We start from the raw sequence: 16,540 nt of genomic DNA on the forward strand, positions 1-16,540 counted from the left end.
ATTATTTACTTACGATATTTCGCCTTTTGGTTCCAACAAAACGCATTCAAATTTGAGTCAGCCGTATTCGAAGTTCGTCAAAAACCAACTACGGTCGGTTACTTTGCGGATATGGCTAAAGTTTCCCCCCTGACTGATTTCAAATTAGGCTTGATGTAGTTACATCCACGTTTTTATTTTTAACCTGCAGAAGGTAACCAGCGGGGTTAATTATTAAGTTTTTATCCAGACCATACGTCAATGAGCCCAACATATCTGTATTTCCAGGCCACCTATCAAAATGTGCCTTAGGGCCAGCAGAGCCTTAATCCGGCACTGTCCACGTGTGCTGAATAATACTGCCTAAGTTAGGGTCACTTGTGTTAGGTTTGTGTATCAGGCTTCTATTATTTTGCTAAGTGTCTTCATTAAATACATTGGTGCAAAAGATTATGTATGTAAAACCCCATTTCACTCATATCAATCATTCATTCAATTTTGCAACCTGGCTCAATAGTCAGAGGGAGTAAATTTTCCCTGTGCCTTAAGAGTTGGAAAACACGACGTGGAGTGTGTGAATCTTTATATACCTACCATGAGCTAGCGAGTAAGGCTAATAATGAGGTTCGCCCACCATTTCCCACGATGTATGTTTATATACTTAGCTTGTCTTTATAACCTCCCGTTAAGTATTACATGTCTACTTAATACGATGACGTAATAGCTAAACATTCTACCCTTACTACATCAATATATTCATTGTTTGATCCTCAATACATCCTCCCATCACCACATCGTTTCCGTTCGCTATGGATGCCAGGTGCACTTAAATATTAATCTCTATAAGAGTTAGTTCTTCGCCTGATAATACAACCTAGTACGTTCACTCATCCATTTTAGAATGATAATATTTGGAATCAGATGGGTTTATTTTGTCATGTATATCTGTGTATAGTCTCAAGTTGAAAATCGCACATTTATTCATTCAATTTGGGTGAAGTTACGCCCATTTCTTATATCTCTTCCACAGTATCATAGTTTTGAATATCTACATTGATCCATGTTCAGACTGTGGTATCGTTGGAATAAGTAAACAAAACTTGTATTCAATTTAAGATATTATATTCTGTTCACAAACACTGATGTACATACTTTCTGTAACTTTTGCAACTGCTTATACTTAAAAGTAACAAACAATGCGTTGTTACTGAGTTTCAGAAATAAACGCAGTTACATTCGTCTCACAAAGCACAAGTTCGACCCAACAGTTAACAACAAACAAGTGTGTTGTCTTCAATTTAAAGCACTAAATGAAGATTTATAAAAACATGAATCTGGGTGTGTATATTTAGAATAGTACAATAACAAAAGGTCTTGATAGCTATGACGTTAGATCTTCACAATTCTGGGAAGCAGAATGAAGTGCAGACGTGGACTTAAGGGGGGTGGGGGTGATTTCAGAGCAAACTAGTAATAACAAACATCAGAAATAAGATTTCCTTTTTTTAATCTGTCACTAATGTCATGCCCCTCTGGCCGCTCATTCGTAGAACAGTTTACATTTTTGACCTCGCATTAAAATGAATGTTGTTACATTGGACACTTTCTTATCTTGTATCATCGAGATGGTAAGCGACAATTTGAATTGGTAGTGTGGGAATAATGTTAACAATCTTCTTCGCTCTGGCTTAAATGATTTCCATGAATAAAATATACCACCATCGGCCCTAATAAAAGAAACCTAAGATCGACCCGTTCATCGCATAGTTTCATACCACATTTCTGTTTTGAGTCAATTATATTGAGAAGAAAATCCAAATAGGATGGAGATTTGTCGCTTTGACGGTATTGAATTAAATGCTATAATGGATATCTTCCATATATGATAGACAGACCCTTTTCGTCTGTGTGTTAATTTGTTTTTATTACTTCTTCGCCTAAACCTGGAAATGTATTGGCGGGGGCAAATTGACTTCTTCGAATTCGAAACAAATACAGTTGCATAAGGATTACGAATGTTTTCTAATTGGTGCTAATTCAGATTTGTTCAAATAATGTTACTCAACGGCAAGGGAAAGCTGAAAATTTTCGATTTTGTTATAGTAATTCTTCACTTATTATGTTGTTAACTGATTTGAAATAACGATATGTGTTATGTACCCATTAGAGGCATTGCATATTAATTCGGACAAATGCAAAGCCCATATTAACCGGAGCGGGGCCCCTAACACACAATTAAACGGTCTGTAATACAAGAACGATTACTAATATTTGATCACATACGAAATCTATTCAGTTCCCAAGCCTAGACCGATCAGCGAGTGGAAATTCATCACAGAAGGTTGAGGGATAGCCCAGTCTCCGCCCGCGAGCCGCTAGATCGATTACCGTAAAACTTTCATCTGGAATTTGATTTTTTTCTCTTTGTGTCATGAACCGCCCCCCCCCCCCTAGGCCGCGGGGCCCTGGGCCTGGGCCCCTCAGACTCATGCCTAAGCTGGACTTTGGACAAATGAGCTATCAATCTTCTTAATGGGTACACCCACCAAAGCGACTTTCATGCAGTAATCTTTATTTTTTTTTAAACAATGTGTTGTTCTTCGAATTGAAGGATTCTATTTGGACAAACATTTGACGTAAATGGACATAAAGATCGTATCAAATGTTTGCCCGCCAGTTTGGCGAAATCTGTGAATTTCTTTGTGCAGAACCTTAATAATACTGCCTCATTATCGAACATTTACAGTCACGCTTTACTTCCTTGGAGGCAAAATGCCTTTAAACGTGGCAGTCATTGGCTTAAAATCTTAAGTTTTAATACACGCTTATTAGTATTTCTGGCTTTAACAAAACGTTTATGGGCGTCTCTAACTTTGATGACGGTCATTTAATACAGATCCGTTACGTCTCGTTGTGCAACTGTGTGTACTCGCAGAGCATATAAGCCTTATATATCAACATTCGAGTAGCGGTGGCTTCAAACAAAGGTCTTCTGCATCGTGGATTGACAAAGGTTGTTTTTCAACATTTTAAGGGCTTAGTTTTCAATGGATCCGAAATTAGCCCAATAAAGGCTAATCCCCACATGTTTAAAGACGTAAATGGCGATGGCGGTCCATTGAGATTTTGATGTAATTTACAATACGGGTACATAAATATTCCCTTCATCACACAACTAAAAGCATTAACGATATAGAGTAAAATATATTGACCAAAATCATCAAGCATACTAAAGTCTAGATCCAAAGGTGGAGCCGCGATCAAAGGCTTTATGTTAATGAAGTGGATCTGAATCGTTATTTGTTTTCTTAGTATAATTTTTTGAATTTTAGAGCATAATTAATAGACTCATACTTCAGGAGTTTAAAATGTATTTTTTTTTAAATTTATGCAGGTACAAACGGATGCCATTATGTATTTTTATATATTACATATACCATACCCGAAGGGGTCAAAAAAGGAGCGCGTTATCAAATTTAACATTGGTAGTTCTGAGGCATGCAAGAAACAGAAAATTGTAGATTATCAAAAACATGAAATTAAATATAGGGTTTAACAACATACTTTTCTGCACTAATCGAGCTACTGAATACAAGCTTACATTTTCCGCAATCGCTTCATGGAATTCCAACCATCAAGGACTCTCATTAAAAAGTGAGAACAGGAGGGGTTGAATACGTAAAACACAAAAGTCATATGCTCGGTTAAAGAGAAAAACTGTTTTGTTTTAAGATAATATGTACATAAGATAAAATAACTAGATCATATATCATTAATTTTTAAAGCAACGTTTAATTGGTGCTTTTACTATGTAAGATAGCAATGTGTAATGAAAAGCAGAGGATAGAGAACAGAGTGACGTCCATCTGTGTTAGAAAGGAACTCTTCAAAAACTACATGTATGACATATTTACCCCAAAATGATGTCAATGAAATCATTGAAATTGTGGCCAAGAAAACAATTCAGAAAAATTCTAAGTACATCTATTTGTTCTTAGCCCGAAGGTTTACGTTACAGACATTCTTAATTTGCGTCTGTGTTGCTCTCCCGTGGGGCATGTGTCGATGTGAGGTTACTAAAACTTTCAGTATATCATATATCCCAATAAAAACGAACATTACCGGGGCGCCGAGTGAACCATGCTGTGTAATCTACAGGGGATTTTTCCAGATTAAAGCTTGTATGATGAACATCATTATTTTAGTGACAGATCGTGGTCATTATACTGATCGGAAACTTTCAAAAGATGAGATATACCACGAAAACTGCTTGACCACAGTATCGAATACTGCGTTTTAAGTACTTTAGCTAGTTCCGTTGAAAGTCAAAGGGGCAAAATATCTCTGATTTGGGTAATAAATGAAAGTGTACATTTATGGAATGTGTATGTGATAAACATCTTTCTTCATTAATTGTTCGGAGGTAAAACTGACTGAGATTTAACAAATGTTATATTCCATTATATAGTCCACGCAATTCTGGGAGATTTTGTCCATTTAACTTTAATGGGAAGTTATAACAATACAACATAAAATCAGTGGCGTGGCTCCAAATTTTACGATAAAAGTTGTGAAAAAAAAATAGTTTTCGTTGATCGAGGGAGGATAAATTATTATTTTGTCCATTGGAAATCCGAGTGTTAACTAGATGGCATGTTAGGTGGAGCCGAAAGAACATATCCTACGACATTGTTATATGATATAAATGGTGCACACTGGGGCGAAAATACTTTACAGATTAAATTTTTGAAATTGACTTTAGATCTAGCACGGCCGACATTGCACCAGGAGGGACATCACAATGATAAGTTCTAGTGTGCTGTTTTATTTGTGCAAACACACCATTTACATTATTTGCTCCAGACACACGTATTTTGCGAGTTAAATAATACACTTTTGAGCAATCGTTACGAATCCCCATACGCCCATGCCGATGCTGCAGTACTTTTCGAGGTCAGTTTCCACAACTAAAGCATCTTGAGTAGAAGGCATGATCTATAGCTTCAACGCCGTACATAATGATCAAGGCGACTTCAATAGAAGACTTGATCGCGCTTTAATTCCCACTGCTTCAGGAACATGTGTTGTCCCCACCTTTGGCGAAGACGGGTTCTAGTGCCAAAATATATTTCATACAGTATGCTACGAGGGGAATTTCGCCCGGACAGTTCTGCTCCGAACTGGACTAATGAAGACAGGCATACGCCATACAGTGTGCTATGAGGAATATTTTGCCCGGACAGCGGCACTACAGAATACTCTTATATCAAATTCCAACTGTCAAGGGATCTTTTGCGTGCAAGCCAATGTATACACGGGACCTCGGTTTTTCGTCCCATCCGCCCGTCTTCATTAGCCCAGTTCGGAGCAAAACAGTAGGACGTTAAACCCCATTTCATTTCATTTCATTTTTTAGTCCCATCCGAAAGACTAGACAGCTGTCCTTGTTAGACCTCCGTCCTGCATCACTGAGACTAGGTAAATTGGAGACTAACACATAGTCTCTATCGCGTTAACAAGCCAGAATAAAGTGAAACAGCCAACAGCAATCGTAAGACACGCCGAATCCTTATCAGAACTTTTCTGTGTAGGGTGATATGCCGACAACTGATAAGTGATCTTCGAATTATTTTTAAAACCGGCTTCAAAAGTCAACCTTTAACTCTATCAGCATACCTCGACATATTCAGGTAATCCCACTGATTGATGTTATTTCCAGTATCTACTTCCCTGGTTATTGGTATGATCATTAAGATTCCTAAAAAAGGGTATTAGGCCAATACGGTTTCAGTCGATGACTGTATGCCATGTTCCCGACGACTAAGTGAGTTACGAAATGATTGGTGTTGACTGGGTGTCAGAGTAAAATACGCAAACTCTCTGTTATATTATAATACCAATTCTTTTTGGCAGGATGTTATATGTAAGACCACAGTATAGGACTCCATCGTATTCTATACACGCAGCATTTAAAATGATGGCTAAATATATAGTCGTAACTTACGTCCGACACACACGGAACCGTCCGGTTCGTGGTCCGCCTATTTATTCTTTTGATCGCTCTATCGATCACAAATTTAATTGTAAATGTATCATCAAACCTATGTGAGGAGATATAGGAAATCACTGAAAACTAAAAATTTCTAAAAAATAAAATAAAAATAAATAAATAAAAAACACAAATAATGTGCAAAATGGGAGTTAACTCCTGTTATTGACTGAACTAAATTGGCATATCACACTGATCGGTGAATATTAATAAGACTTTCGCAAAAATAAATAAATAAAAAACGCAAAGTGTAACAAGGGAGATAACTCCTGTTATTGACTGAACCACTGATCTCTATAAATAGAGATCAGTGGACTGAACTAAATTGGCATCGCACAATGATCGGTGAATATTAATAAGACTTTCGCAATGCCTATACTGCGAAACGCATTCTGAACATCAGAGACACGCTACCAACCTTAAAAATTAAATATTTGTAAAACAAAAAAAATAAATACCGTAATATTATTACTAATAATTGGCAAAATGGTAGATAACTCCTGTTATTGACTCTTTTATAATAACTAAAGCCTCGTATGAACAACTAAATTGACTTATATCTAACGGTAATGCAAATCGTAAAACGATATTATCCCGCGCCGTGTCTTCTAAATTACCAATATTAATAATAGGCTAATGCAATTAATTTTTCTTTAATATCAATAACTTCTCCCTGTACATAATTGAGCCAATCACAAAGACTTGCTTATCATGTGTCTTGTATTGTCCAATCACACAGATCGTAATTTATTGCGCCTTGAAGAAGAAGACAAAATGGCTGAACATTTTCAATAAACGAAACGACTTTGGTTGTGCTGGGTGGAAGTTTACATTTTCTCGTATGTAATGATATTCTAGACAACCCATTCATAATAAAAATGTCTATGTGGGTTTTACCTTTCAATTTGAATCGTGAATTGAGCATTACATAGTTGCATTGTCACAATTTTCAGTCATCACTCAATGACAATGTCAATAAATTTAGTCAATAAATAATGAATGATAACCAGATCGCACTTTATCTACACAACACATGGGCTTCAGTTCCGGTGTTCAAAAGTTAGAAAGTGTACAGTATTTTAAGATCATATTGCAAGAAATGGTTGATATTTAGGCTAGTACGAAACTGGCATTCCAATAAATAGGAATAGGCATTCTTCAAATTGAACTTCGCCAGTTTAATTTTTAATAAGTAAAATTTTGCACTACTAGGCCTATTATATATAATAATATATTAGAATAGGTCTATAGTACTGTATAGCCTACAAATGAAGCTAAAAGGTGCACATCAAAATATGTTTTAGCTACAGTACATGCTTGTATCTAGGTGTCCTTAATTACCAGAAGATTGTTTCTTAAAATAGGGTAGCCTCTAATCATACTGATAAATAATACTAATAGTACTGTATGTGAGTCTTAAAATTTCCCAATTTTGAATAGACATACAATTTCATCACACATGCTCCGAATCCTTGGTTAGAGTATACAATGTTGTTTTCAATGAAGCAAACTCTGCTAATGCTTCGACATGCGGATGAATGACTCAAGTCATTACAAGTTCTTTCCAAGTCTGGGAGACAGGTTCGATGGTCTAAATTTCTGTGATTCACTCCCAGTAGTATAGTGTTCATTTGGCTAATTCACACACTCCTAAAGAGCCTTGCAAGCTAATTCACTGAACTATTAAAATAGTTAGTCATTATCAGTTGGTCTTCGCCAGTCCTATCTTAGTTTCAATTAGATGCAGTTGTATTATCTTTCTCTGGACATGATGATAAAATATGATAGATTATGTAGATGACATGAACAGAAACAACACTACTTGAATGATGCATGTCTGAAATTATCTTTTTATATTTTAGGAAAATGACAGCTGTGGCAGCTGTAGCAGCTCCAGAGAAAATGAAGTCTCTGTTTGGGGACCTGGGTAAACCTACTATGAGAGGTGTACGAAAATGTCCTAAATGTGGTACATTTAACGGAACACGAGGAGTAAGCTGTAAGAATAAGTTATGTGATGCTGTGTTTAAGGAAAAGGAGAGGAAAAAAGGTCATAGCGCCGATGCTGTAAAAATCATCACAGGTTCTACTGTTCAAGTATTTTCAGTACGATTACGAGATCGAGGTCCTGATTATAGAGGCTTTGTCCAGCTACCGTTAGTTCAAGATCTAGATGGTAATCCTGCTACAGTTGTGGATGCAGCTGTGTTGGCAGGAGCAGCAAGATGTTACGTAGATACCTGTAATAAACCTGGTAATACTATTGCTATGCAGGATCAAGCTTGTACCCATATTAAATCAGCCATTGACTGTTCTCAGGAGGCTCAACCTCTAACTCTTAAAAACTCAGTTTTAAACTCATTACAAGTAACAAATGAAACGAAGCAAGCTATCTGGTTGTTAGCCACAGAAACTACAGGCCCGTTAGTGCAGCGTGTGACAAAAAACATTATGGTTGTTAAATGTAAACCTAACTCGAAACAACCCATGGGATTCTTACATTTCTCATTCTTTGAAGTGAATAAAAATAAATCTGATCACCATGAATATAAGTTTCAATGTAGCTGTAAAGCATTTAGGGTAAGTTGCGGATAATGTTGTCTTGGTCATGGAATAAAATAACTACATTTATACAAAATATTTAACATTAAGTATACTTACATAATATACAAAATATAAATTCTTTATAGGTTTTATAATATTAAAAATACACAATCGTTTGATAATTGTAGCAAAAGTGCCACCATTTCCAAGTAATAATAGAGAGTGCATGTAATTCATAATTAATAATAAGATCTATGTATATTTTTAACTTTGAAAAATAGAGTGGGAACCTTTTGCTTTTATTACAAATAATAAATGTACTTTCTGATTATTTCAGAGTTACAAACATGGGGTTGTGAAAGATGATAATTTAAAGCGTTGTGTTCACTTTTATGCTTGTATTTGTGCATTTGCCAGTGATGATAAACTGGCCGAAGAATTTAATTATTATATCAATTTAGATAATACAGGTAACCGTCTAAAACTTTTCAAAACACTTATTGCATTGGGATTTTTATTGTCAGAAATTTATTGACTTGTAGTAATCTAATGCCAAGATGAAATAAATGGGGTTTAACATCCTACATTTCTGTACCAAGGTACGAGTGGTGAATGAGTTTGAAACAAGCCAGGTATTTTTTTTTAAGGAACTCAAAAAATTGTCCCCTTCGTAAATAGGAGTCAGTAATTCCCAATGTCATGCAGATATTCGATAAGTCAACCAAATTATTTAATAGGTATATACACACATTTGTTCCATAGATGCAGTAAATACAGAGTAGAATAATGAATATGTTTAGCAGTAAGAGTGTTATCATTATGTCATATGATGTGCTTTTCAGGACCTTTAGAAATGGTGACTGATCCACAAGTGCTAACTATTTATCCTTCATCTGAAGTGTCTGTGTCTACTACAGAACCTAATACATTAGAAGTTATGGTTATGGAAGAAGGTTTATTAGGTGAACCTATTGTCAAGAGAAAGAGAAAAGATGATTCAATAGGTAAGATATTCTACTAGATTTACAGGTATGGTAGTTGACAATCTAACAGGAGAATATAAGTTTTCTTTGACTCCTTCCCCAATTCATTTAAGTATGCAAATCAAATGTAGAATATATGGCCTCTATTGAGCTCTTTGGAACTGATCACAATAACACTTTATATGGGTTGGTGGCTCTTTGAGATAGCTTGCCTCCAAATTTTTCATTGTGCGACTAGATAAATGCGATATTTATTGTAAACTTAGGCACAAGATAATTGAAGCGTAACCTATCAAATTATATTATTAACTGGGAGAGAAAAAAAATATAAATTGATAGTAGAAAGTTGTCACTGAGCAGGCATTTGAGTTGTAGACAGGTTTATCCAGGCACAAGGTGATTTTTAGTCAAGAAGTATGTCTTTCAACCCCACCTAATAACTAGATGTTACAGAAGTTTTATAAAGATTATTTATATGTTTTTCACAGCTCAAGCTAGCAGTGCATTGTTAAACTTACAAGAAATACATAACTCCAGTAAAAAATCTAGTCCTACCAAATCTCAAAGCCAAAAAACATCTCAAACTCCAAAGAAACCAGGTATATATAATTTATTAATTCTGTTTAATTGGTAATCATAAAACTTTTCTAAAGAACTATACATGTAAACTCATATTTAAATTTAATATGAATCTTTGATGGACAAGAATGAAGATTTTGAATACATTTTCACCTTTAAAGATACATTATGGGAGAATAGATAAAGTGCTGGCAGTTCTCACTATAATAGTTAAAAACAAGATAATCTAAAGGGAATTTGCTGAAAATTTCAGTCAAATTGATCCACTCTGAACCGAGAATTAAGCGATTGAATTTTGGGCCTAACCTCGATCATCATTATTAAAGTCGGTATGATAAAAAACATAGTCTCGATTATACATTTATTGATTTAATCCAGTAAATATGGCAGGCTAGCGATGACATCTAGAGTTCATTATAGTCTGGATAAGTTAATTAATGTCTAATTAATAATTTAGATAACATTTCAGGTCTAAAGAAAGACCTGCAATTGGCAGATTTAGCTCTTGTATAATGTATGTTTAATTAAAGAATACTGCTCAACAACACATATTTTATATTTTGTCCCAGTCGGAGCAGGACAGTAGGACGTTAAACCCCATTTCATTTCATTTTCATTTTATATTTTGTTTAGCACAAATTCCATTAGATGAGGGGCAAGCAACTGTGGGGTATTTACAGTGGTTATCTAGTGTCACAGAGAGAATAAATCAAACCATGCATTATCAATTTGATGGTAAGTTGTAGAATAGTAAATTGCCTTTATCCACCTTTGGATTTTTGGATAAAATTATTTGTATTACTGTACTCAATAGAAATTCATTGGCGTGCATGTAAAAGATCCCATGACGATATATAAGTAGTAGGCCGTAGTGCCGCTGCCGGGCAAAATTTCCCTCATGGCACACTGTATGGCGTATGGCCGTCTTCATTAGCCCAGTTTGGAGCAGAACAGTAGAACGTTAAACCCCATTTAATTTCATTTCATTTCAATAGAAATTGTACACCAGTAATCTGGGATTTGTCTTTATGAAGAACTATTACTTTGATGATCAGTAAAATAATAATTTAACTAGACTATAGTATAAAATATATTTGCCACAAGTAGTATAATTAGGTGAATCTAAGGTTATATTATGTAATCATGCCTGTTCATAAAATATAATTCTTTCATCTCAAAATTTACTCCAGGTAATCCCGAACCATTAGTATTTCATGCTCCGCAGACTTTCTTTGATTGTCTACAACAGAGAATCTCAGCCGGTAACAAAAAAAGACGTCTTCCTAATTTTACTACAGGCTTTGTACGAAAAGATGCCCTACCACTTGGAACTTTCACCAAATATACATGGCATATTACTAATATATTACATGTGAAACAAATATTTGATACACCTGAAGTAAGCAGATTTATTTACTTTTTATCGTTTAAAGATGCATTATGCAAGAGTTAAAACTGCCTATTGCAGGTCTTTTTTTCTGGCTCATTTATATAAATTATTAATTAGACATTTATGCCCATAATCAACTCTCTAGACCATTGAATGGCTGAGATATTGAATAGAACAGAATACCTGTGTAATATGATTTAATGGAAAATCAAGACTTTGTTTATTATTGTATCAATGCTACAAGACTATTTAAGCTATTTCTTTGCTCAGAATAAAGTAATTTGACTGAAATTTTTAATAGATTCATTTTTCATTATCTAGTTTGAACTATCATAGCAAGAACTGCCAGCTCTTTATCTAAATCTTACATAATGCATCTTTAAGGAAAATTAAATATAGTTGCATTGGTACTTTCAAAAAACAAATAGTCTATTGTAATTGAAAGCAGTTTTTTTTAGCATAAAAAGCAAAATAATGATTAAGAATGGTTTGGTTAAAAAGTAACAAGAAGAAGGTTAAAAGAATTTTTTTTTTTTTAAAAAAAAACATGTGAAATTATATTAATGAAGTTATTGCAATTAGTAAAGATGTTTTCATGGTTTATGGAAAATGTGCAATTTTTTAATGACAGATATCCCTAGATATTACAAGAAGTTTTATAGAAAATCGAGATGGTTCATATGAGTTATATGAAGCTCCTAAAGTAGAGGTAGAATCTCTTGATGACACTATTAAAAATCAAACAAAGAATCAAACTCCAATTCGTCCATTTGAAAGAAAAACATTCCTCAAAGTTGGTAAGTTGACATAGTCTAGACAAATGTTGATATTTCTTTTTTATATGATCTATCTTGTTTAGCGAAATTTGTTAGGATTCATACTGCATGTAAAAGATCCTTTGACAGTTGGGATTTCAAGAAGAATAGGTGAAACTGTAACTGTCTGGGCTAAATTCTCCCCCTATCCATTGTGCATTTAATAAAACTTAAATTACCATAAGTTAGCCTCAATATTATGTAGTATTTTGTTGATGAGTCATTCAACCATATCTTTCCTTCCTTATTTTTAAATACATACTGTAAATATCTGTGACATTTCTTTCTTTTTTTTTCCTAGGCACATCCTCTGGTGAACATAAGGAACCCACTCCATTTATTATAGAATGGATACCAGATATTTTACCTAAGTCAAGAATTGGAGAGTTAAGAATTAAGTTTGAATATGGACATCAGCGAAATGGACATGTTGAACAACGAATACATGTACCATTTCAAGACATACCTTTACAAACTATACAAACCATTCACGTACAGGAAATATAAATGATTAATTACTTAAATCAGCTTGAAATGAAAGTGTATAGTGTGTAGGGAAGTTGTAATTTTAATGATGAGAGAATAGATTTGAGTGTGAATTTAGTCAATGTAAAAGGAGAAGAGTATTAAATACATAGGTGTGGTTTTAGTGCTGACTGATGGTGAATTATGATTATTATTAGCAATTTTCAATCAGTGTGCTATTTTACTTGTCTTAAAGAAGAACTACTAGTGTCTCAACAAATGGATTTTTGTTACTTTGAAAATATATGATCAAGTAATTAAGATATGAAGTTATGGTAAATGTATAACAGAATTAAATATTGACAGTTGCTACAATGTATGTGTATGTACACACCTCCACAATACATGTATCTCTCACAGAAATTATTGATGTTTTAAGGTGGCTGTTCTCCCGTATCAAACGTCTGTAATGTCATTATGGGTTGATATTGAGGTACATGCAATTGTAACCTCCAATATCCACATCCTTTGAATTTCACGTGCACAAGGTAAGCAACGAGTGATACTAGTTAATAATCCAACTTGTGTCAATATATAGGTCAGATAGCAACGTATTTCCACAATTGTTATGCGAAATAAAACCTGCAGACTCGGCCCTCAGGATTTTTATTTTGAATAACGACACAGGAAGCGTTTGGTATCGTATGTAGTATCTGGTGAATATATTACTATTACTGAATAAGAAAAAAAAAATTATTTTAAGTCTTGATCATCACTGGCATATTTAAGAAACTATCTAATTTTTCTTGGTTTAATCCATCTTAAAATATACTCAAATTGTTTATTTATAATTTCATTAAGAAAACAAAATAAAAAAGCGGAACATAATCTTCCATCTTGGATTCAATCAGATTAAAAAGAAGCACCTCAAAACATTTTAGCTTAGATTATAGACAGTGCTGGCATGTTTGGACCATGTCCCAATTTTATCATCTGCAGAGCTTTAAGAGTTTTAAATTCATCATATCTTTGTAAATACTGAATCAAACCTTTTTTGGACTGATACCGGTATTCCTTTTAGAGATTCAACTTTCACATTAATTTGATTTTCAAGGGATTAAAGATCTCTCAAAAGATGGTCAGAGACTTTTAGGATGAAATAATAAAAAGGAGCAATGTCATCACCTCTGATTAATCATGGTTTTGTTTTAAAAAAAAACCCCAACCCAACAGTTGTCGACTATTACTACACTTTTACATGTAAATTATGTGTTATTAGTTCTGAGAGAACATAATTTTACAAAACTGTTAATATGCATAATGTCCACTAGTCAAGGCTCTAATGGTCAGAGTTATTGAGATTTTTTTAAAAAGAACCTTGCTGGAGTTGTTCGGCTGGTCGTAAGGAGGAACTCATTGTTTTTGGCAAAGCTATTGAACGTCATCAAAATTGTTAAAATTTTCTACAGGCCAGGTTTTTTTTTTTTTGGAGTAGCACATTAGTTTTTGTGGAATTATTTCCCCTGTTACAGGAACCTTGTCAACACTGTATACAGATGAGTGAGGTGACAGTTACATGTGTTGAGAATATTTTGATATGACTCTTGCCAAGCTTCAAAATGTTGTTACATATATTATATATTTGTTGTTGGGCAATGCCCTTGAAAACATTTTCCACTTTCTGACTTATATTTATGTGATTTGCTACTGTTTAGCTAAAATATAGCAAAAAACATTAAATCCTGACAAATTCTCATTTAGATAATTGGTATTATAGGTATGAAATAATTGCAGGCACTAAATCAATGTAAAAACTTGGACTGATTATAGTAGACATCAATTGTTCATTATTCAAGGTATGTTACACTTAACCTTGGCACAGAAGAATTAGGTAGAACTAAATGTTCTTGACATTTCATGAAAAAAAACCAGTAGTGGACTAATTTTTATAATAATAATAAATGTACTTTTGTAATAAGATAGAATCTATAAAGCGTGCTCAAAGCACTATATCATAGATGTTTTGCGTTAATTTATGACACATTGATTTCATGTTATACAATTTATAACTTTTATATAAATCAAAAGCATTTATTAGAATTAATGGGCATTTAACTCATCACTGATTTAGGCATCCTAGGTATCCCCAGTGGTTTCATTCCGTTCTACTCCACTAACCCCTGGGGTAAATCTATGAGGGAGACATGTTATCAAGTTATGCGCCCTTGATGATTGTACTATTTTTATCGGCCAATCCCATGCATCGTTAATTGAAAAAGGAAGTTGGCAAAGGGAAGTAACTCTCATCGGACAAGTTTAGGGGTTGGCCTAATTACCCTTATAAAATTGAAGGCAAAACGACTGGTTTGTAAACTGTTTCTTGATTGGTTCGTAGACCTTATCTACAATCAAGCCCAGGGCAGATAATTTGAAATCGTGAAAACCCTATGGATTAACCCAGGGTATAGTGGAGTAGAATGGAATGAAAACACTGGGAATACCAAGGATGTGATTTAGGGTTCAACTTTTTGTTTCTAATATAATAAGTGTTTCTTTTATTTCAATTGTAAAAATAGGTTATTTTACATTGACATGTTTCCTAATTTATTACATATTGTGCCTTCTGACAGCAAATTGTAATATTATTACTATCATATTTTACATTTGTACGAATCAGATATTTTTGTGTTGAGAATATAATGGTTGCATTAAAGTTGGTATTGACAAGTTATTGACTGTTATTATTATTATTGATTATTATATGTTGGTAAGTAAATATACCAAATGTTAATAAAAAGTATTCTTTATATTGTATTGCTTGTTTTCTTCATTTTAATCCAGCATTCCCAGGTAACTAATTATTATTTTAGGAGTGTTTGAAATGTAGTCTTGACCACCATTTGCATATAGAATTATAAGCCTGGAGAGTGAGAAGTTATGTTCCATTGAAAATGGTTAATAGTTAGATAACAAAAAGTCTTTTTCTGGCATAATACATGTCATTATTTGACTAAAGAATGTGCTGGAATAGACATCTTACTCCTTTACTCTTACTAATTCATGTTTTGCTTAAAAACGAAACAAATGTAGATATCTTAAAGTGAATATCTGAGGTTCCATCTAAAGTTCCCAGGATTTTCCAGCATGGTTTCCTCTTGTCCAGTTGGACAAAGAAATAGGGATAGGTACAGCTACTCGTCTTGCCATAAGTTTTCTGAAGGTTGTTTTTTTTTTTTTTTTAAAATCTAATCAAAATTCTGGCCACTATTAATTTTAATCTCTAGAACGTCCACAAGATTTTTCAAAGTGATCAAAAGCCATTACTCTGACTGTAATTATCGGAAATTGTTGAAAATCAATATGGTTCCAGAGGCGGATTCAATGGGGGGCGCGAGGGGGGCCCCCCCCCCTAATTTTCGACAGTGCCCTTTTTTACTGCTGAAAGTGCCTTTTCTCAGACTCAAATATGTCTGTTCCCAACCCGTTGTAGGGATCCCAAATGACTCAAACCATCGACTCAAACACACCAGTCTAGGAAATAGCTCTACGAATGGCTACAGATGCAAGGAAATGACGGATAATTTTTTTGGCCCCCCCCCCCCCCCGTCTCTGCGGTCAATGCCTTCATTTTGCAGCGCCCTGCCCCCCCCCCTTTTCAAAATTCCTAGATCCGCCCCTGGGTTCTACGTCTGTGTGTACATTTAAAGTATAATGGATATTAACTCTAGCCTCCAGA

At 34.3% G+C, this 16,540-nt stretch overlaps 1 protein-coding gene across 1 annotated transcript; it reads left to right on the forward strand.

Moving 5' to 3' along the window:
* Window positions 1-6,773: 6,773 nt before the first annotated feature.
* On the forward strand, window positions 6,774-15,611 carry LOC126815640 (uncharacterized protein C2orf42). Its single transcript, XM_050541387.1, has 9 exons — window positions 6,774-6,867; window positions 7,891-8,608; window positions 8,910-9,042; window positions 9,415-9,576; window positions 10,044-10,154; window positions 10,768-10,869; window positions 11,325-11,533; window positions 12,156-12,321; window positions 12,641-15,611. Exons 2-9 carry the CDS (start codon window positions 7,895-7,897, stop codon window positions 12,844-12,846), a joined length of 1,803 nt encoding a protein of 600 aa, XP_050397344.1. The 5' UTR covers window positions 6,774-6,867; window positions 7,891-7,894; the 3' UTR covers window positions 12,847-15,611.
* The last annotated feature ends 929 nt before the right edge of the window (window positions 15,612-16,540 follow it).

The sequence above is a fragment of the Patella vulgata genome, chromosome 3, assembly GCF_932274485.2.
Source record: "Patella vulgata chromosome 3, xgPatVulg1.2, whole genome shotgun sequence".
In the NCBI taxonomy this organism is placed as follows: domain Eukaryota; kingdom Metazoa; phylum Mollusca; class Gastropoda; family Patellidae; genus Patella; species Patella vulgata.

What these genes read in the sequence shown, in the direction of transcription:
- LOC126815640 (XM_050541387.1), top strand. Translation starts at nt 7,895, where the DNA reads ATGACAGCTGTGGCAGCTGTAGCAGCTCCAGAGAAAATGAAGTCTCTG. An exon ending in TATCAATTTAGATAATACAG is followed by an intron (nt 9,043 to 9,414) that starts GTAACCGTCTAA and finishes TGTGCTTTTCAG; the next exon opens with GACCTTTAGAAATGGTGACT. An exon ending in AAATATTTGATACACCTGAA is followed by an intron (nt 11,534 to 12,155) that starts GTAAGCAGATTT and finishes TTTTAATGACAG; the next exon opens with ATATCCCTAGATATTACAAG.